Raw genomic sequence first — 23379 nt, forward strand, 5'->3', positions numbered from 1 at the left:
ACACTGAGATCATATCTGCCTTTCTACCCCCTCTATCTATAGGGAATATAGCCTAAGTGTCACCCTCCAGGACAAGTTGTGAGGCTGATGAGGGGAGCTTGCGTGTAGGGAGAAGCACTGACAAAGACTGCTGCCTTCCAGCCCACACCACAACTGGGGAATGAATGAGCCCTTCACATCCTACCTTTAGCTCTGGGAGAGCACTATGAGCTGTCACTGTGGGACAAGGCAAGCAGATTCTGTTTTTTCAGGGCTTACAGGAGGGAAGCAGACACAGGAGAACATGGACAAGGACTGCCAATCCTAGCCCATGTGTGTACTGCCCACCGTACTGGGAAATGCATACATATTCATTGACGCAGCAGAAATGGAGGTTGTTTTTGTGCTCTGTTTCCCAGCATGTAATGGTAACCCTTCTCTCTCTCACAGACAGCAGTGATGGAAAGAGTAAAGCAGTCTTTCGTCAAAAACATGCTCAGTCCCCCAATGGCCTTCCCTACACATTTGGGTCTGGGGGCTCCTACATCTCATCCTCCAGATCCACAGTACAGACTGAGGTTGCTTTTTACATTGAAGCCTCCCTGAAGTACCTGGGATTTGTGAAATGCTGCCTGAAGCTGAGAGAAAATATCAGGATTTTCTTTCCATGGTACAAGCTTAGCAATAGAATAGGCTGCCCCAAAACTGGTGGAATCTCTGGAGTGATTTAAGAGATGTGTGGACAAAGTTCTATGGGACACAGTGTAGTGATGGAACTCAGTAGGTCAGGCTGATGGTTGGACTTGATGATCTTAAAGGTCTTTTCCAATCTACATGATACTATGTTTTCATGATTCTTTTCTGGCACAAATCTCCCCACATCTTGTACAGTCTTTACCTTCCCAGTGGCCCACTTCTTTTTCCCTTGGATATCTTGAGATGATCTCCTAGCCTTCTTCCTTGTAGGTGTTTCTCAGAGAAAGTCCACAGTCATACTCTGGAAAAGAGGAAAGACCAGGATCTCCTTCGGTTGTTAAGGCAAGGGATCCCACTGTTGTTTGGTGCAGAGGCATTTGAGATGTGGGCCATGTCATGCCCATCTTGTCCCCAGACTGATATGGAACAAGCAGTACGGATATAGGTGGGAGCTAACACTCTGCTGTGGCAAGCAGACACTAACCAAGACAGCCACTGAGTGGGATGAGTAGCCAGTTCTGATGGGATGACCTGCTGAACCTTCTTAAGCTGAGACTGTTCCATGCTGTTGAGACGAGCCTAAGCAGAGCTCAGGAAGGAGACTTCAGGAGGTGCAGGAGGTACGATAGCAGTGTGAGGAATAGAAAGAAACAGCTAAAGAGTCTTTGTGGTGTCACTGCCTAGAACACCAGAGGAAAACAGGAGGTGGTCCCAAGGCACTTCACCAAGCAATTCTGATGGACCTGGAGACTGTCCTTCCAGATTTTCTGTCTGTAAATATACGGACGCAGCATGCACGCGGAGGAAGGGAGGGCAAAATACGCAACCAATGAGCCACTTGCTGATCCTTGGAAAAGTTTCTTTGTATCGAAACTAAGATAACATCTTCTAAAAGTATGTTCTTGGTTTTTTTTGTTTTTTTAAGAGCTATTTCTGCACTGTGCACATAGCTTCCTAATTGTGACAAAGGGTTGACCCCGTATTAGGACATCCTGAATTTCGCAAGATCTCTTCCAGTCCCTGACAGTGACCCTTCTGCCATGTCTGCAGACAGGAGCTGCAGCACTCCCTTTCAAATTTCAACTTTTTAAAGATACTGTGAGAACAGAATTTTAATACAATTCTAAGTTTCATGGAATTGTAGATGGAATTCTTCACACATGAAAATGTAACTCCTAAGTTGCTAAGTAACCATTAGAAAGTTTGCCAGTCTGTGACTCTGTGATTTAAAAAACTGGCATACACTGACATTCAATGGAGTATATTCAGTTTTACTTTCTACCTTATCATTTATAACTAGATTCATAAACTTATTCCTATTTGTGTCGGTAGCATCTAAGTAACTAATCCTTTGCACATTGTTTACACTAATCAATCAAACTTCTGAGTTTGATGTGAACTGCAAGTACTGATTGTTTGCCTGGATAGTCTCAGAGTCAGTCACAGAATATAAACTTCCTGTTATCAATACTCCACAGCAACCAGCATCACTAAAGTGAGAAAGTCACAGTCTGGATATTTAAAGAAGTGGTTGCCATGTGTCTAATAGTATATTAGTTAACATTTCATTAAAATTCAGCATATTCAGTGGAGTTTAAATTTACTTAACGATCACACAGATTTTGCCATCTGTAGTACACTTTTTAGCACTACAAAGGCATCATCTGTACTGCAATATGTGTAAGTTTACTCAATCACTTAAACAATCTGGTAAAATGTTTTATGCGTGACTGAAAAGGAAAAACTCTCCCTGAGAAAAAAAAATAAAAAAAAATAGGAGACTGCATTTTTCAGAGCCAGAAGAATCAAACAACAATTTTGTTCATCAGCATTATTGCTCAGTACTCTTATGTTCATGAATTTTCAAGAATGATTTCTAATTAGCCACAAATATAATCTTTTATTGATGCTTGCTGTGTTCTTTTTAACCTAGAGCAATCTACTCAGGGTATTCCATAATATACCGATGCCTTAAGTATTGCATACAAGGATGATTTCAAAAGATGGATCTGTAAATAAGCAGTAAGAGGCAAATCTGGTGAAGCCACGCATTGCATAGTGTAATTATGGGAAAAAAATTACAACTGTCATTTTGATTAAGCTTGATTTTGAGTGCAATAACCCCTCCCCCAACAGTTGATCTAAATAAAGTATTTCAAAAGCCACTGGGTTGTATTGCTATGGTAACCCAGTGAACCACTGAAATAATAATTATGTGTCTGACATTATACATAAAGATTCCTTTTTCCCTCCAAAATGCCATACTGATATACTCAATTTTTTCCACAAGCCTTTCCGCACATCATGTAAAAAATTAGTTTTTTCTCACCTCTCATTACTAAATCTACTTTTGTCAAGGTAGATTATACTCTGCATTATTTCATATCTGTAATATTGTCTTAAAAGTCATGACCTCTAAACTGCATGTAGTAAAATCTGTGGCACATATCACCTCATGTAAAAAGTCACACATTCTGGGAAAGACCAAAAATGAAAAATGGTCCATGAATGGTGAATTACATCTGGACACTGTAGTAATGAGCAAATGTGACTTTGCATGCTCTGAAATGTCTACATGACATGCTGAATTGAAATCTAAATCTGAAACTCATATTCATCTTCCAAGAGAAAACTATTTTTTTTTTGTAAAAGTATTTTACTGAATTTAATTAGAATTTGAATAAGAGACAGAAGTGTAGTATCACTGAGGCTGATTAATACAATCTGCTTCATAAAGGAGACAGTACTCATGTTTTCAAACTGATTTAGCTTTTCAGAAGACAGTTTGTGTATTTTAAATATTGATAAGGAAGACAGTCTCATGAATTTTACCAGAAAAGTATTTATATTTTTACTCAACTTATCACATTGCATAGAAGAACTGCAGAGAGAGACTGGAAACAGATTATTGCTGTCCTCCTAATTATGCTTTCTTTTGTACTCATACATAAACTCAGTGAAGGGTCTCAATGAAACAATGCCTCTGAACTGAGTTCTCACTATCAAGACAGTTTACAAGGTTTATTGAGTTAACTCATCACTTTCAAAAGTTAAAAACCTAAGTAAGTAGTTACTACAGTTCTTAGAAAAGATGTTTTTTTTCTTAGAAATAGAAATCTTAAGCTGTTTCAGGGCCCAAACAAACTGTTTTTGAATTAGTCTTAATAGACGGAGAATTTCTGACTCACAGTTTATTTGTACTTTCTACACTTACTAAAAGTAGCCTAAATGTCCACTAAGGAAACCCTAAAACACCACACACCATAGCTGGTTTTAGCGAAATAGCACGAGACACTTTTCCCGACCCCAGAAAGTACAGAACCCCAACAGGTTAGGTAGGAATGCAAATGTAAAAAATAAAATTACTGTATATAGTCATGTTCAGCAATTTTAATTTCAAACCTAGGATGTGAATAGAAACTTGAATGGTAGGCCTAGTATTTCATACTGAGTGAGAGTCCCAGACAGCTTCAGTAGAAGACCTGAATGTACAGTAACTCTTGAAACTTGAGTTTTACAAGGAATTTGTCACCTTGTAAAAAGAATCATTAAATTTCATTAATTTGTTTGAGAATTATATGTTCTACATCTGTATGTAAGCTATTTTCAGAATTAATCATTGCATTATCAGTTGTGATCATCCTGTGCATTGACTTCAGAAATCAAAGCACAATTCTTCAAAACTAAAACTCGAACTGGAAGTACATTTGGATTATGCAACAAATCAGAAGTTCTATTTCCTGAAATCATAGAATCATAGAATTATAGAATGCCCTGGGTTGAAAAAGACCTCAAAGATCATCTAGTTTCAACACTCTCCCATTGCAAAACCAAAACACCCAGAGTTCTGAGCAGCCTACAAGTCTTTGTAAATCTATCACACATTTCTCAAAAACAAAACAAAGCAAAACAAAACAAAAACAAAACACACACACAAACACAAAAAAAAACCTCTAGATGCCTAAACAATTTTTCCCACATTCAGTTTACACCACTCCATTCTTTAGTTCACCTTTCTTTTGCTATGACATTGCTTGAAACCTGAGAAAAAAGTCATTAACAAACTTGTATTTTAATATCAAATCCATTCCCATCCCATACATTTTAGTACCTCTAGCTCAATTTCAGCAAGATAAACTTCCAAGTTCTACTTTATTTTGGCAGTCCTTGTTTTCACTTCCTTTAGAATGCCATTTATTCACGTTTATCATCACCACCTTATAAAAGCTGAAAATATTTGTTTCATTTGTAACCACATCGAAATCTCTCTACATCATACTCAGTGCAAAGCAATACCAGTTATTTTATTGTTGTAGCCTTACTGATGTGATTAAATGATTAAAGCCTTAAATACCTTTCAAGTATAATTCAACAAAGAAGCTGATTATTCATGTTGTTGTTTTTGGTTTTGCCTTTCTTTCTTTCTCTCTCTCTTTCTCTCTTTCTCTCTTTCTCTCTTTCTTTCTTTCTTTCTCTCTTTCTTTCTTTCTTTCTTTCTTTCTTTCTTTCTTTTTCTTTCTTTCTTTCTTTCTTTCTTTCTTTCTTTCTTTCTTTCTCTCTCTCTCTCTTTCTTTCTTTCTCTCTTTCTCTATCTCTTTTTCTCTTTTTCTCTTTTATTTTTACATTTTTAATTATTATACAAAGACTTCTCAGTGGCCATGCTCTCAACTTTCATAGTAATTCCAGCACCTTTGCTTAATGATCTAGAAGTTACATACATTAGGTTGCAAGCTGTAATAGGAAGAACTCAAAGCATTCAGTACTGTACAGTCCGTAAGTAACAAGAAATTCAGGTTTCAACCTGGTGAATAGCTGCCACAAGATTCAAATATATGTAATTGCTACTGTGTAATTTTTGGGAGCCTCTCTTTAGTGCTTCCTGACTGTGCAGACACTGCAATGAATGACCTTCTTGTTAACTAGAAGTACATAAATGTAATGTGCACTGGAGTGTACTGAGTGACCTTTGAAATCCATAAAAGCTTTCCAGCGGAGTAAATGAGCATTTAACTGGGGATTTGAAATGCACATTGCTGACAATTTGCTGTCAATTTTGCTGAAATCTTCACCAAAAAAAGTATTACAAGGAAATTTGTTAAATAAGTAAATAAATGGAATGGTCCTGGATGACTAGTGGGTGCTCTTTTCATTTGTCTATGTTTTTTTCCCTTTTAAGCAGTAAAGAAGAGATGATGTAGAAACACAGTTTGCTTTGCTGTCATGCCATTTAATCCCAGAACAGTCTTGAAGTGTTCACAGGAGAGAGCACAGTCATTCTTGATGGAGGCTTTTGCTGCATGCTCGAGGCCATATGCTACACTCCACTGCTGTCTGAATCACTTATTGACTCCTATCGATTGGTTCACTCAAGTCTTATCTCAGTTTGCTGGTGACACTTACTATGTGCTCTATAAGCACAAGAACTAATACTGTGAATCAAATCTCAAGCTGCCTTATCTGATGATGTGCTCCTTTTCTGTTTGGGAATTGGTTTGCCTATGGCAAGAGCATCACCTGCTGTTGGACGAGGAATCAACACTTCATGAGGAGCTGGAAAAAATGCTTGTAGTACTGCTCAGGGTATCTTAGCTGAATATGCAGATATGGTTTGAGGAAGCAGAACATGTACACAGAAGTCATTAGCTTGTTATCACTGCAGAGCCAGACAGTCCCAAAAGCTGTAAGGGAAGCCACGGGAGACCTGTCAAAACAGGGAGGGGAATCATCAAGCGCTATGGAGCATTAGCCCATGGTCAAGGCTCAGTTCAACTTAAAACTTTTCCAACATGTCCTGCATATTCATTGCCATGGCAGGTGGTCAGATGGGTTGGCTACAACTCTGCATGATTAAGTTACATATCTGAGAAAGTTAAAGTAGAAATAGAATTGAATATATAGAGGTGAGCTCATATAAAAATGAATTGAGAGCTTACGGCCTTGACCTTCATCCAAACCAGGTGGCCAAGAAGGCCAATGGCATCCTGGCTTGTATCAGGAATGGTGTGGTGAGCAGGACCAGGGAAGTCATCCTTCCCTAGTACTCAGCATTGGTGAGGCCTCACCTCAGTACAGGAAAGACATGGAGGTTCTGGAGCAGGTCCAGAGAAGGGCAATGAGGTTTGTGAAGGTCTTGGAAAATCAACCCTATGAGGAGAGGCTGAGGGAGCTGGGGCTGTTTAGTCTGGGGAAAAGAAGGCTGAGGGGAGACCTTATTGCTCTCTTCCAGTATCTGAAAGGTGCTTACAGTGAGAGTGGTGCAAGTCTCTTCTCACTGGTGACACATGACAAGATGAGGGGACGTTAGGAAACACTTCTTTACAGAGAAGGTAGTTAAGTACTGGAATAGGCTCCCCAGGGAGGTGGTTGGATCGCCATCCCTGGATGTCTTTACGAGCCTTTGGATATGGTTTAAGAGCCTTAGGGATATGATTTAGCAGAGGGTTGATAAAATTAGGGTACTATGGTTAGGCTGTGGTTGGACTTGATGATCTCGAGGTCTTTTCCAACCTGGGTAATTCCATAATTCTATGATTCAAAGAAGATTTGACTAGCTATTTGGAATATGTAAGAGGTAGTGATATGCTGTAACAGTCCTTGCTGCATTAGAAAACTCATAGAATCTTGCACTATGGCCTATGCAGTATGCAAATGACTTCATCAGCAAACAAAAACTCAGAGAAAGTAGAATCTTTTGATGTTTGGGACTGCAGAATTTCCCAATATATATAAGAAGTCATTTTCAAAGGGATCAGATTGATTTTAAGGCTTCTATTGTGTTCCCTAATAATTAAACAATCATAGTTTCCAAGGATCTGTGGGAATAAGTGCTTCCTTACATACTGTAGAGGAAAAGGTCTTGCTGTCTCATAGAATGGCCTGGGTTGAAAAGGACCACAATCATCACCTAGTTTCAACCCCCCTGCTATGTGCATGGTCACCAACCACCAGACCAGGATGCCCAGAGCCACATACAGCCTGGCCTTGAATGCCTCCGGGGTTGGGGTATCCACTGGGCAATGTGTTCCAATGTGTCACCAACCTCTGAGTGAAAAACTTCCTCCTAATATCTAACCTAAACCTCCCCTGTCTCAGTTTAAAACCATTCCCCCTGTCCTTTCAGATATCCATCTCTGACAATAACTATAACTTTGAGTCTTCTTTTATCCTTTCCCTCTATTCCAAATTCAGTTGACTTACAAACTTCTGTTTGTCATTTAATTCCCATATACATGCATATACTGTGTCATGCACCCAATGGTGAAAATAATGGGGAAGAATAAAACAAAATGACTTCACTGAACATCTTGCTTAATATGTTGCTTGTGCTCTGGAGTACAGACTAGCACATATAATAAGAATTAAATATGAATACAAAATAGTGGAAATGAGCAAAGAAAAGTCATTTGCAAAAACATGCCAAATGAAATTCAAATCTAAGACTATAAAAATCAGTATTCAGTCTTCTGTCTAAGCCTTTCAGTAAATTAGAGTAAAATGCATTCAGAATTAGTACTGATTTCTTCTGAACCACTGTTATGTTGAGATTTGTTTTAACTTTCTTACATCTTGTTGACTGAGAGATTTTGACAAAGGAAGCTATGTTCAGACAGTGGCAACATAATGATTGGAAGAGCTGGGTGATGGGGAAACATTGGAAGATTCTAATTGTAATTTACTTGGAAATGAGAAACCCAATGAGATTTATAAGAAGAGTCTGAAATCATTTGAATAAATAAACTCAACAGAAGGAGGAAAATTAATTAGCTCCTGCAGGTGTGGTGTGGCTATGATTAATAGCATGACCTTAATAAAATTGAATACAGAATGCCATTAAAAGACCCAGTGGAGATAGTCATTAGTTTGTGAAATAGCAGCATATAAAGGTAATAACCCCTTCGATCACTGGAAAAAGTATGGTACTGTGAAATAATCTTATCCAACATACTATACTTCTATGAATGTATTCCTTGAAATCAACTGGTGGGGGTTGTTCTAAGGTTGTACTGGACTACCTAAATTTTAGACATCTAGTGAAGCTAGTCACCCAAAACTTCTCTTCTGAACAGAGAAGATTAAGAGAGAGGCATTTACAGAGTCATCCTCACCTGAAACCTTAATTGCCCTTTCTTCATCTGGGATATAAGGTGAACTGAAATGACTAGCTTTGACTTTGAGCTGAGTCCTAGTTTGCTAAGTGATCGTAACTAAAAGCATTGGTTGAACTGTGCCATTATATTACAGAGCAATTTAGGATACCTTTCAAAGGAATATCTCTGATGTGATCAAAACCAAGCAGGGAACATATGGGGGCTTATTAGCATTTGCATAATGATGATAGTGGAGGAATTTTCTTGCCTTCTGTCAAACCAAGTTTGATTCAAGTTTCTTCAGAAACTTCCTCAACGTTTTTTTTTATTATTAATAATAATTCATTTATTTATGTACTTCATAGCTCTGCATTTCTGTGGGTCCACATAATCAAGTCTCCTTCTTCCCAGTATGAAATTTAACAATCCCAATTAGTATAAAACTTTGTGTGGAAACCAAGCTGCATCTAATCTACTTAGTGCCGGGTCCTTCACTACACTTAGGAACCTCTCTTCCCTTAGTAGTTTGTTTTGGTAGCCAGACTTACTCTACTTTGTTCAGTTTTAAAGTCTTTTTGAATTATCTGACCTTAATCTCTGGAAGATGCAAACTGGTACTGAATTAAACAGATTATGCTTTTGGTTATCTGCTACATAGTCTTAAAGAAATGGAAGACTTTTTACATGCCTATTTCAAGCTGTGTTTGCCAGGATTCCTAAGTGATGCTGCAGAAAATCATCAGGTGTTAAATACTTTTTCCCTGACTGCAGCTCCCTTACAATGTTAACGAAAAGAAGATACACAGTGAAGCCATGTGACGCCAGCTCTGACTAGCTCTATACTCTTGTGCATATAAACTCATTACTTCCTAAGGTGTGTCACCTTGTTTTTGTCAACACAAAATTTCTTACACACCTGTTACAGCCAACTATTAGTTTGTCCCTAGGGTAGGGTACTATGGTTTAGGGTACTATAGTTAGGCTGTGGTTGGACTTGATGATCTTCAAGGTCTTTTCCAACCTGGGTAATTCTGTGATTCTATGACAATGGATTTAGGGGTTCATACAGTTCAGACTAATGTCATTCCAAACAGTAAACCAATTTTTAAGAAGAAACACTGTAGTTTGCTCCAGATGGAAATTTCCAATCTAAGTGAAGTTAAGGGCATAACTCCCAAATTTGGTGAATCAAAATTTCAGAGGAAATCAAGCAATGCAAACACCAGCTTCAGGATGCAGTATACCTCTCTTTTCATCTTAATATGTTTTAACTCACTTTTTTTTCCCACAGTGCACAAGAGCGTACAACAAACTAAACACAATAAAAAGCTATGAAATGCAGTAGCTAAGTACTTATAACATGCATGTGCACTGTAAATAACCTGGAGTGTCTTCAAACTGTGGAAATGGTATTAGAAGAACTTTTCATTTCCTACTATTCTCATTTGCTAAATTTCTGCAAGTCACAAATGGTGACTTTTTTAATCTACAAGAGGTTAAAACTTACAAGCTCCAGTTACTTCAATATAGTGTAAAGCTTTGTCAAATCCCTCAGTATTCAAAAGCAAATATCATGGGGTTTAATGAAACTTTAGTCATAGTGAAATAAAAATCCATGAAGTAGTAAATGGTAAGAGCAGTTTTGAGGAAATGATCATTACAGAGCTATCTCCACTAGAGGTCTCTAGAGAAATACAATATAGTAACAATATTCAGAAATCAGCAGGTACTTTACACTTTTCTTCTTGATACTGCTTGAATTTTGTGGAAGGCAAAAATCCATACTTGTTTGGTACTTGTCATTTCTGTTGTGAATAATAAAATATCCTATTATTACAATAATCATTAGAATACATTAGGTGTTTTAATGCATTTTATACTCAGATTTTCAGCATTACATGTCTTAGTTAAGTACTATATTGTGATTGAATATTATATATTATGATTGTATCTGCGATTGCACAAAGTATGTAGACAAAGGAAGAAAAATCTTGGTAGGATAACCATCTTTCTAAATAGAGACAAACAAACAAACAAAAACAACCCACATTATTATCACAAGTGACAATGGAATTGCTTAGTCAGAAAAGCATCACAGAATCACAGATGGTGATTGCTGGACAGAACCTCTGGAGATCACCTAGTCCAACCCCCCTGTAAAGCAGGGCCCCTACAACAGGCTGCACAGGTAGGTGTCCAGGCGGGTCTTGAACATCTCCAGAGAAGAAGAACCTCTTTGGACAGCCTGTTCCTGTGTTCCATCACCTTCACTGTGAAGTTCTTAAGCACACTTGTGTAGAACTTCCTATGCTTCAGTTTGTGGCCATTTCCCACTGTTCTATTGCCATGCACCACTGAAGAGTCTGTCCTCATCCCTCTGCCTCCTGCACCTTAGATATTTATAGACACTGATCAGATCTCCTCTGAGTCTTCTTTTCTCAAGGCTGAACAGACCCAGTTTGCTCAACTTTTTCTCATAAGAGAGGTTCCTTATTATCTTTGTGGCTCTCCACTGGAGTCTTTCCAGCAGATCCCTGTCGTTTTTTTTGTACCAGGGAACCCAGAACAGGACACAATACTCCACTTTTCATATTAGAAAATAATTATCCCGGTATGCTATCTAGCAAACTGTTATATCACAGGCAAAAGAAAAGCGGGGGGGGGGGGGGGGAGCGGCTGGTATCATTTTTTATTTTATATCTGGACTAATATAAACATAGATATGGAATAGCATTCAGATGGTTGGATTGTTTTGTTTTGTTTTTTTCTCTTGAAGCTTTTTGTTCCCTGTAAGTTTGATCAGACTGCAGAGCTTTCATTTTTTTGTGGATTTTCAAAATAGTCATATGCAGCTGAAGATGAGCTTTTTCCATTCTAGGTTCAGTACATTTTTTGCTCCACTCACCAAATTATTCAGATTTTTCAGAAAGTTAAGATAGATTATGATTATTATTTTTCTCTTCCTGCTATTTCATTTCCCTGAACTCTGATGTCAGTAAGTTTTCTACAAGGTTTAATTCTAATTAGCCCTTAATCTGGTTACTTCACATTTGCACACTTATTCACCATTTTCTATGCTGCCTATCACCTCTGCCACCATGTGTGATATTAGGTTTGATATACAGCAATCCTTCTGACTTACATAACTCAGAATTGAAAATAACAGGTTTTGTTTTGTTTTATATTATATTAATATGCATTGATTATATAGAAATAGGAACGTGAATGGTTTTAGGATTAACATCTGCTGCTCTGACCTGTTAGAGGTAGGCATCCAGAAGGTGATATTTCTCACAGTATTTCTTGCTGCAAAGACTTGAGATAAAGAGCTCTAAGAGGAACAGAAGTAGCACAGCAGTGACATTCTCTTAAAACTGGTAATTCTATGCTGACTCCATCACCTCTGAGAGTTGATTTGAAGATGGTGGTTTAGCAAGACTGTGTGAATTCACACACAGTTGATACTGCCTTCAGCTACTCGAGTCATTTATAGGCAGGATGACATAGGCTGCAGTAGTAGAAAGTCTTTTTACCTTTTAACCAAGTGTACCAGTTCTTAACCTTAGAAGACACAAAGTGCCATGGTGATATCCTAGATCATTAGGATATGTATATATGATACCACGTAATAATATTTACTTATATACATTGGAAATAGCAAGTGTCTCCAGACTCTGCTCTTTGTTCCATTTGTCTATGTTCTGTAGTGAGAGGTTCGCTCAGATATGCCAGTCCAACACTGAATCCATTTCCAGTTATCCATATTATTATTTTCCCTGTTTTGGAGAATATTCTACAGCAAAGTTTTGTCATTAAAACTGATGTATTCTCATACAGATCCAAAATGACAAGGGACACCTTGAAACTGAATTAATATCTGAACCCTTTTATACAATTGCAGTTTTTTTTCTTAACATTAAAACTGTAAACTCATGGACTACAGTCCAAACACTGACTGTCCCTTAAGACTGCCCCTTTGCTGAATGTTTCAGACTATCTTCAGCACTTCATCTTTCTGCCTCATTTCTCTCATTTAACAGCTCAGCATTACATTTTCCATCTGCTTCACTAGAGGCTCCCAATGACCAACTATTGAGCATAAGTAAGTATTTCTTCAAATTTTCAGCTACTCTGATTTCTATGAGACTACATGAAGTTCCAACTAAAAGCATTTTGCAATAATAAGTGTTACTATCAGAATTAAAATACATGCTTAAATAGGGTGTTTGATTGTATAACTGCTTCATAATCAGTATGTGTGTTAACAGCCTTTTTTTCTGAAGATATAAATTCCATTTGTCGAGTATTGACAACAGATCGTTGACTGGAACTTTCATCAGCTTCACTAGTTAAACAATTCAGAGCTGATATCTACAAGGACACAGAAAACAGAAGAAAGCAGCAGGAAGAAACTTCATCTGGGTTTGAACGGAGCCACACAATGATCCCGACTTCTGGATGCTGCAGAGCTATAAATACCAAATCATAACTCAAAGTCTAAACTTCCCAAACTTCTGCTGTTGTGTCAGCAGAATAAAATGCTAACCCCTCTGTAATGAGGAAGAAATTAGTCAATCAGGGATAAAAAAAGAACTGCTCATACGGTGAATGTATGATATTAATTTAGGTTACTGAAGCTGGCAACCAAAACTGCTACTCTAAGGAGGGTGGTACAAAGTTTCAGGTTGATTCCCTGGTTCCCTCCCACTACCTTCCAGCATGTATATAAATTGTCAGCCCTCCAGAGCCTCTGCTAGTTCTCTCTTCTAGACTTGGAGGAAACAGCAGAGGACTAAAGATGAAGATTGTTTTATTATTCACCTTTTCCACGTTTTTCTTGTCTGCTTTTGAACAAGCAGCTGCATCTGCTCACTATGACAAGATTTTAACTCATAGTCGAATAAGGGCACGCGACCAAGGGTAAGTATGGGGAGTTTGTTTGCATTTTAAAAGGGAATCTCTAAACAGTTGTTCTTTTCTTTCTTCTTGTGTTATGTTAAACATGCTTTTTTTGACTCTGTTTCCTATAATTCAATAATTATTTTGTTCTAAATTACTATTATAAGAACCAGATTCAGAGCTTTCTGGGGAGTCTCAAAGGACGACAACATAATATAAAACTTAGTAAAACCTGGAAAAAATTAGATCCCCACTTATTGAACAAAATGCATACATTCTAGAAACACTGAACTTAATTACAGTTCATGATTAATATAATGGGGCTTGGGATATGTTTAAAACACATTTTCAAATGTTTGGATAAAACTGACACTTATTCCACAGCATTTACTTGCTTTTTTTTTCTGTCCTAATGAATACATCTTTAACTATTCATTAATACTGTTTGACACTGGGAGTTCTCTGTAAAACTTTTGTTCCCACTGGGGTAGCGGCAACTTGCTCAGCAGGGCACCCCAGAGATAGCACTTACAAGCCAGGGTGCTCAGAGATACGGAACTTATTTGAACAGCTGGTGTCATGGAAATGATGTGCCTCAACATATTTCTCTTCAATATTTTTTAGTAAAAACTGTTCTGTGAAAAGAATTGTTCGCCATCCTGTCTGCCTTCCTTTATTGAATTCTCTCTCCCCCTTCCCTCCCTCCCTTCTTTTCCCTCTCACTCTCCTTCTCTTGTTCCCACTGTTGTAAAGCATGTTCTAACTCTTGAACTGGAACTTTTGTACTGTGAATTTATACAAATTAGTGACAAAATGCTTTTGCTCCTGGAATTTGCTCTTAGAAAATTCCTCTTCTGTACACTACCATGCTAAGTAAAAAGTTTTCCTTGTTTGAATTCTGCAGTGCCTTTTATTTACATGCCAGTTTACCCTTTGGTCCCCAGTAATTCCCAGAATGTTTACTTAGGTGCCTGCGGTCCTCCAAATGGATGGTAATCAAAACGGCTGATTGATTTACAGGGTTTCCTTCCACATAAAGAGCCAGTCACTGTTCTTCCCCATTTCCCTGTGACCTTCAGCTGTACAGATATGTTCAAGAAAAAAAGCTTTAATGAAAAAAGCCTGATGGTATTAGCAGCTAAGTTCCTGGTGGCTGGTAATTAATTCAGTTCCCAGGAGGAAGGAAGAAATGTAAGTCATATTGAGACAGAGCGAAAGGGAATCATTTGTCCCCACCAGGAGGGAGGACTTGCCAAGAAACCCAGCCGGGTAGTCCTGGGAACTTGCACTTTGGTTGCTTGAATGCACACCTGCCCTGGCAGCTGAAGCCAGATGTTCATTTCTCATTCTTGCTTAACAGAATCTGTATATGCTACTATCTTACATAGCACTTTTATAGATGTGTAGAGACTTCTTTTTAAAATGTTTCTCACTCCATCCTTAGCCCAAATGTCTGTGCCCTTCAGCAAGTTATGGGAACCAAAAAGAAATACTTCAGCACCTGCAGAAACTGGTACCAGGGGTCCATTTGTGGAAAGAAAGCGTAAGTATCTGCTGTTCAAAACACTTACTGAAATAGGATAACATTCAATTAGAAAACTCTCTTCTGTACGAAACTAAATATTTGTTTCAAATGAAGAAGCAGGAAAAATTAATTTCATAGTTCTACAGCGTTACAGCTTTACTTTAACTAAAATCACCTGGATTCAGTAATTGCTGCCAAAAATCACAAAATATGTGAAAATGATAGCATGGTATTTAATGCTTTTAAAGTTAAATAGATTTCCAGGCATACGTTTCAGGAATATTTTTCTCAGTTCAGTTTACATAGGTCTGTTCTAAACATAAGGAGATATAAGGTTATGTGACCTATTCAAAAACACTGAGGGGACTGAGACCAATTGTGTGAAGAACTCTGCATGACTAGCACTGAGTTATGTGCTCAGACTATGCCTTTTCACAAAGAGAAAAAAAAAAAAAATGTTATGAACACAGAACAAGTCTGGATGAGTTTCACAATCTTCTGGAATCTGTATGTGTTTCAGTTGTCACGTTTTTTCCAGAATACAAGCCATTGCCTTTTCTGTAAGTGTCAACAGTATCAGAGTCACCACCTCTGTATCTGCCACAAGAGTAGTTTCAGGGCAAGAACACATACAAAAACCCCAGTCCAGAAATTGGTCTGCCCCAATTGTCATGTTTAAAATTGAGTATTTTAACACTGTTTACCAAATGCAATGAACAAGTATTTGTTTGGGTATTTTTCAGCTGTACCACAGTTTCTCCTCTTGATACACAATTAGTTGGATAACCTTCTTAGCAGCTGTCACAGGAAATTGCTGTTCTTGTTTCCCCATTAATTTTGTTTCCCCACTAACGATTTTTTGCACTGTTAAAATTAGTCTTGAATTTGCAGTTAGAAGTCAGACAAAGATCTGAAAAGGGCTTGTGTTGTGGTTTCCATTACTTCTGTTGGCTGTTGAAGGCTTTGTGTTGTTGAGATTCCTAAAAGATATTATATGTCATTACACAGTTTTTGAAAAGACCCTTAGGGAAAAGGCTGAAGAAAGATGTAGTGGGAAGAAGTTTTTTCCCATTTTTTTCCTGAGAAAATGTTTTCCTTGCTCTGCTAGCATGCCATAAATTAACAGAACTGAGTTAAATACCCAATACAGTGAGGCACAGATTCCAACACATAGTCTTTCAAGTACAGCCATGGCTTTGAAGTCTGAATTCTAAAGCCATTATAGATGTGAGGATACCTTGTCCCTATCAGAACTCAAGAAAAGGTTATTTTCATGATCCAAGTTGTCACCCTAAGCTTTCTGCTATTGTAATATTTATCAGATTACTAATTGCTTCTTTAAGAAGATGGAAGAAAGTAATAACATTGTACTAGAGTGAAAATAGAACAAATTATAATTAACTTTCCAGACAGACAAGTAGTCTGATTATTCCAAATCCTCAGTAGTTCCTTCAGAACTTAATTTACTGTCTTGAATCTCACTCAGTCCCTCTCTGCTTTATTTTGATTTTTTTACTTTTTTTTTTTTTTTTAATATGACCCATTTTTTGTACTAAATATCAAGGAGTTTTGGGCAACTGATGATTGTACCACAGTGATCAATCCAGTCAGACTAGACTGTGTGTGATCATTTGCCACATCTCTGCCTTCAGATTTTTAGTATTCCTAGGCTTGTAGTCTTTATCAAAATCCTTCCTGCTCCTCCAGGTGGCGTTATAATACTGACTTCCTTCTTTCTTCAGTGGTTACGCTACAAGTTATCCAAAATATTTCACCTTTTGAGAAAAATCTGCCATACCACTAACTTCCTTGGCACTACATTTTATTCCACTACAGACACTTAGGAAGAGGGATATTTCCTGAAGATGAAATTTGGATATTCTCAAGTCAGTTTTGGAAAACAAATTACTTCTGTGGTTTTATTCCTAGATAGATGTCATGTGTTCCCGTGAGCAAAAGTCTGCTCTCTGCCCAAATATGAAAAGTAACACATTGCTTTGTGCAGCTCCAGAAGTAAAATGAATTGTTCCATGAAAAATGGGTTTCTTCTAATGTGTCAGGAAAAGTAATTTAATGCAGCAGACAGTCTGGACTCAATGAAATCATACATGACTTTATTCCCTTTTCTGACAAAGCTGAAAGATTTTACAGATTCTTTGTTAGGCCCTAAGCAGGAAACCCACTACAGCCAACCAGTTGAAGAGACTGAGCAGGTAGAATTTGACTGTGAGAAGCACATAAGTATCTCCATCCTCTTTAACACTCTTACCATTCTACAGGAACTTAAACAGAATGACTAGAGGAGAAAACTGTTTAATAAGAAGAGTCATGGACTTTTTTGTGGTAGTAACTGAAACTGAACAGTTTTAATCTGTTAAAACTTAATCTTAGTTCTTATTTGGCGTTACATTCTCTGGACTCACTAAAAATGAATGTGTGAAATATTATGTGAAGTCATTACTAAAGAGGTTATTTTAGCAGGAATTGTAATTAAAATGACAATGGCTCTTCTTATGTTAATATCTCTGTGTTAATAAGTCCCTCATAACTAAGGAAGTTTCTTCTGTTTACATTTCCTGCACACTCCTGCAAATTTCCTGTTGGGATATAAGCTAAAACTTGCTAAAATCAAATGCCAGTGTTCCAAAAAGTGTTCCACTGTTTTTATACAGTATTTTATCTCCATGCCAGCAAGGAGTAGAAACAGATGAGTCACAGAGCTGGTGTGAATAAGCTGAATACTTCTCTGTTAACAAAGAATAACAAGAATGTATGGTAGTCTAGATCAGTTCTCTTTTCCTTTGGATATATTCCCTTGGATGAAGTGGAGACATCTTAGTACTAAAAAATACATGCCAAAACTTCCCAAACTCTACTTTCTTCACTTAGACACCATCTTATACTAGCAAGGTCATACAGATGGGGATGATTTTATTGTGTGAGCTGGAACATTGCATGTGTCTGTGAGTGAGTGGTACGGAAAAACAGCATCGTGCATCAGGTTTTATAGCATTCTAATCTTGTTTTGGGATCCTCTTTATGGGCCACTCTTCTCTCATACCATCCTTCTCACATCTTGAGCACAACTGATACATGGATCTTCTAATTGTGGTCAACCTTAAGGGCATATGAATATTGTAAAAAAATAATAATAATAAAAAAAAAATTAGAGAAACTGTCAGTGAAAGGGTGAGGGAAATACATATTTATTTATTTATTTATTTCCTGGGGAAGTGAAGACCTACTCATGACAAAGCAGTTCACACAGTTAGACTCATATTCTGACTTCTGTTGCACAAGTCAGATGACTTCATTAATTAGCTACTGGCAAGGGTACAACTGGTAGGAAGTTGAAAGGCTGTAAGTTTAATTTCCTTATTAGTTAGAAAATCTGTAACCTAAACTCTCTGTTCATCTTGCAATTCCAGGAAATAGCCATTCAGTAAATTGCCTTACAGAATGAAATACATGCAAAAGAACATGTGCAAATGTACAAATATTTTGAATATGTGGCTTATTTGCTGAAAAGAAGCACATGCCAGAAAGGTGAAAGGTTATGTGCATATCTGTATATAATAGAATGGAGATTGCATATTTCCCTAGCACAGAGAAATTGTTGTGGGATGTTGTGGGTTGTTTGTTTGTTTGTTTGTTTGTTTTGTTGTTGTTTGTTTTGCTTTGTTTTGCTTTGTTTTAAATATTGAAAATCTATATCATACTGTTGTAAATTATGGAATTCCAGTCCTACCTTTATAAGTCATTTTTTGTAACACTATTGCTCTTTCAGTCTTCGTTCATTTTTAAAATCTCTTCAAATACATTAGATAGTGATGATTTTGAGTCCATCTTGTCATTTGAGTAAGTTGTAGAGTTTGATATGTTTGTGATTAGAGTTTGACAGCTCTGTCATGTGAAAAATGACAGAAGTCTGCCTATTCAACAGCCACTGAAGAGTCTACAGTTTAAAAGCTAGAGTGCTGTGGTAAAGACTAAGAAAAAATCTTCAAGGAAATCCTGTTCAGAACTTCTTAACTGCCAAAACCAAACTCACATATAAAAAGTAATATTATTAGCAAGATCTTCATTGCCATCCACAGCAGATCATAATTTGCAAAGAAATATCTGAAGTCTGCAAGTTTAAAATAAGCTTTAGATCCTGATAAGATTATATAGTTTATTGACGTTCCTTGTATGGAAGGGCCAGAATCAACACAGTAATTACTCTGTGGGGATTTTTGCAAGCTTGCACTAACTTAGAAGAGAATTTGTTAAGAAACTCTATAGTAGATCTTTTGTTCCTGTCATATTAATTAAAAGGACATTATATTCCATTAGGCATTCAGTACAAAGTTGAATGTTACAGTACAGATTTACCAGTTAGCTCTGGTTTGCTGCTATGTATAGATGACGCATGTTCAAGAAAGGGAGTATTTTACTGACATCTTTATTTAACAGTTCCTGGTCTACTCTATTATTAAATTGTATGTATGCTTTGATGACATACACTTTTAACTCTGTACTTGATTTGTTGCAATCTGGTTTTCATCCTCACTATATTTACCAAGGAACTTTCCCTTACGTCCAACTACCCTGACTTTAGTGACTCTATTTTCTGTGATCTGTTTTACATCTGTGCTTAATTAATTACCTCTTTCATTCCTGAGCTTCTTCAAAGTCTTCTTGATACACTGAGGCTCTGCTCCCAATTTGTTTCATCATACAGTCTCCAAGACCTTCTCCAAAGCACTCATTAAATTTCTATTCTATTATATTGTATTCAGATTGTAGGTCACCTCATACGGTTTTGTCATTTTAATTTATATTGTTTGGTTTTTTTTTCCCTTTGGACACTATTGCTACCTGTTCCTCTCACTATCCCCACTGTGTTCATTTTTGCCTTCCCTCAGTCCCACCTGATCTTTTCAAAATAGACTTATCAAATTAATGTTCTTCTGTTGCTATTCTGATAGGTTTGTGTCACCTTTTTGTAACTCTGCAACCTTTTTCATGTTTTTTGTTGTTTTTTTTTTCAACCAGTTAAGCTTAATGACTACACTTAATAAAACAACAACCAACTTGTAATCTACACAGAATAGGTTGAATAATTAAAAAAGGCAAAAAGATTAGGAGAAAGTGTACTTCACATTGTAAAATTAATAATGAAAAAAAATGGGGTTGCAAACTAAAGTTGACATACAATTGTTTTTTGTATATTTTACAGAACTGTCTTATATGAGTGTTGTCCTGGCTATATGAAGATGGATGGTATGAGAGGATGTCCTGCAGGTATCAGTTTATTTTCATATGGATGAGTCAGTATATGAAAAGCGCTACAAAAGTGAGACTGTAGAAGGTTCTCAGCCTGAGGAAACATTGCCTCTTTTTACAAATTACTGGCTGAGAATATGAAGTTTCATTTGTACATGGTCAGAACAGTTGAAAATCAGCCTGCATCATTCAGCTGATTATTGATCCTGCGGTTTGAATTAAATTCCGCAAATGCTTCCAGCTACTGGACTGGAGAGAAACGATAGAGATTTCTATTTCCAAAACAGCTGAGGGAGAATCTCTATTCCTGTTCCCATCCCACTCCACATAGCACACTAGTGAGATCATAAACTAGGGCATGGAATGTGGTATATCAAAGTTCTGTTTATTCATTTTCATGAGGTGACCTGAATCTTGCTAACTAAAAGGCTTTAAATAAACTAGGGAGTGAAAATGAAGGCAGAGATTGTTAATTTCTCCCTTCTCTTTTTTTTTTTTTTTTTTTTTTCCTATTCTATTTTGCATAAATAAACTTAATTGCAACAAGGAAGAATATTTTGAGATGGCATATTTTTCATCACTTTGTAACCCTGTATTTGTGCTCATCTTTTACATTCTGCTAAGCATATTTAAGGGAGAGTTCATCTTGTTTAGGTGTATTCATTTCACTTTAGATGTTTACAGTAGAATGAGGTCAGGCAAACTCCAAGAGATCCTGTTCTCCAGAAATGTAAAAGTAGCTTGGGACAGCTAGCTCATATGTCAGTTCCTGACCTGTGGAGGCCTAGAATTAGGAAATCTGCATCCTATTCTCGTATAGAAGAGTTTTGACTATGAGATTATGGTCATTCTTGCTCTCTGTTTGAATCAATCTCTACACATGATAACCACAGGAAGAGGCCTAACAAGAATAATTCTGGTTGATGGTGCCCAAATGTGACCTGCTTCAGCAGTTTTTGAGATTGTAGATAAAATTGACTCATATCCTCTCTCAAAGGTCCCAAATGGATAGGTTCCCATTCCATATGAGGCTTGGAACAAAACATCTTTTTTAAAGAAAACATCACAATATCTTGTTTTGTTTGATCTATTTTTTCAGCTCATTAAACCAACCGGAAAATAAATAACAAGCAGATGTGTTTGGATGAATTTAGAATACATTGACAGTGGAATTTTAATTCAAGCATGTTGTTTTAATATTGATTTAAACAATTTCATAGAAGCAATACACTTGTCCAAACAGAAGAAATAAACTGGACTTAGTTGTGAGAAACTGGCTGAAGTATTTACTGTATTTTTGTCTGATGTTGATTTTAGTTGCTCCTATTGATCATGTATATGGTACTCTTGGTATTGTGGGAGCTACCTCCACTCAGCAATATTCTGACATGTCAAAGCTGAGAGAAGAGATCGAGGGAAGAGGTTCATACACTTTCTTTGCACCAAGTAATGAAGCCTGGGAGCAATTAAGTTCGGTAAGCATTTGTGTGTATTTGCATATGTGTATGTTTCTCTTTCAGATAATGCTTTAGTTAATAAAGTAACAATAACTAGTTTATTATAATCTAGATGACAAACAAGAATAAGATTTTAGGTATAAAGCAGATATTAGACAAATTATAATACGGGAATGTACCTGTTTATTGTACATTACTGAAGCTAGACAATCTGAATTTATTTTCAGGAATGCTAAGCAGCAATGTTTCTTACCTAAGCATTTGCATGTCAAATTTTAATATTGCTAGTCTTCTTATAGTTTTAGGGTTACCAACAGGAATTCTGGCAATTGCATAATGTGAGTCACTGACAAAACATGATTGTACTCTACATGTCCTCTTAGTAATGCTTTTAGTTAAAATAAATACTGAACTAAAGTACCTTCAGTGATTTGCCTGTGATGAGATTTCTTGTCTTCAGTTTTTAATCACATTAGTCTAAAGCAGCATCTGAACAAAGACAGATTGCTAAGTACTGAAACAATGTGTTTCCTAGCTGGAAGTATCTTTCGATTGTTTTGATTGTAAATGTTAAGGTAAAGAAATACGTACATCTTTCTAACTGAAAGAAATTAATTAATTTCCTTTCTTCTTCAGGAAATCCACAGGAATTTAATTGACAATGTAAATATTGAACTATATAATGCTCTCCACCACCACATGGTAAACAAGCGCATGTTGACAAAAGATCTTAAGAATGGCATGACACTGGTGTCCATGTATAATGGCCAGAAATTGCTTATTAACCATTATCCTAATGGGGTAAGTATATAGATTAGACTTCTAAAATATAATAATGTAATTTTAACCACCGATATTTATTTTATTTCATTCTACGACTAATCAAATATATAATGGAAAGATCAGTAGCCAGCAATTCAGTTGTCACAGATAAAAATAAATACATTTTCTCTTGAACAAATTCAGTTTTCTTTGCATGCTGATCACCAAGAATTAATGAATATGTACAGTTTGCTGTTTAAATGTAAAGATTCTAATGCAAATTGACTTCATTCCTAAAATTCAAGCCTTTAATAGCCAAAATATTGCATCATCAGAAACTGAAGAGCAAAACCTGCTATTAATCTTCATGTAAAATACTATAAAATCAGGTCTTTTAATTAGATCAGATTTTTAATTTGAATTGGAGGGTATGGTAGGAATATTTATTGTTGCCATGTGCAGACATCCATTAATTTCTAGAAATAATTTTATTTTCATAAATGCTAAAGTCTCCCAGTCATGTCACTGGTCCCTGCCTCAAATGCATGTAAATATCAGTGTTGGACAACAGTTTACATCAATTTTATATATTATATATATATATGTGTATATATATATATAATTACCGTATTAAACAGATATGGTAAGCAAATATGAAAAATAAGGACCGCAATGGCAAATAAAACATGAATAAGAAATCAGTGTA

The 23379-nt window shown here is 36.6% G+C and overlaps 1 protein-coding gene across 17 annotated transcripts in view; it reads left to right on the forward strand.

Annotated features, from left to right (window-relative positions):
• Positions 1–13450: 13450 nt before the first annotated feature.
• Positions 13451–23379, forward strand: part of POSTN (periostin) — a 30984-nt gene continuing 21055 nt past the window's right edge. For 3 of the 17 annotated variants that reach the window (XM_015851919.2, XM_015851916.2, XM_015851926.2), the window contains exons 1-5: positions 13454–13682; positions 15106–15204; positions 20408–20472; positions 21772–21929; positions 22548–22712. In XM_015851919.2, the coding sequence (XP_015707405.1) occupies positions 13561–13682; positions 15106–15204; positions 20408–20472; positions 21772–21929; positions 22548–22712 (609 nt within the window). In that variant the 5' untranslated portion in view covers positions 13454–13560. Of the gene's footprint in view, positions 13683–15105; positions 15205–20407; positions 20473–21771; positions 21930–22547; positions 22713–23379 lie in introns of all 17 variants that reach the window. The other 14 variants (XM_015851915.2, XM_032442119.1, XM_015851922.2 and 11 more) reach the window with 8 other exon arrangements.

The sequence above is a fragment of the Coturnix japonica genome, chromosome 1, assembly GCF_001577835.2.
Source record: "Coturnix japonica isolate 7356 chromosome 1, Coturnix japonica 2.1, whole genome shotgun sequence".
In the NCBI taxonomy this organism is placed as follows: domain Eukaryota; kingdom Metazoa; phylum Chordata; class Aves; order Galliformes; family Phasianidae; genus Coturnix; species Coturnix japonica.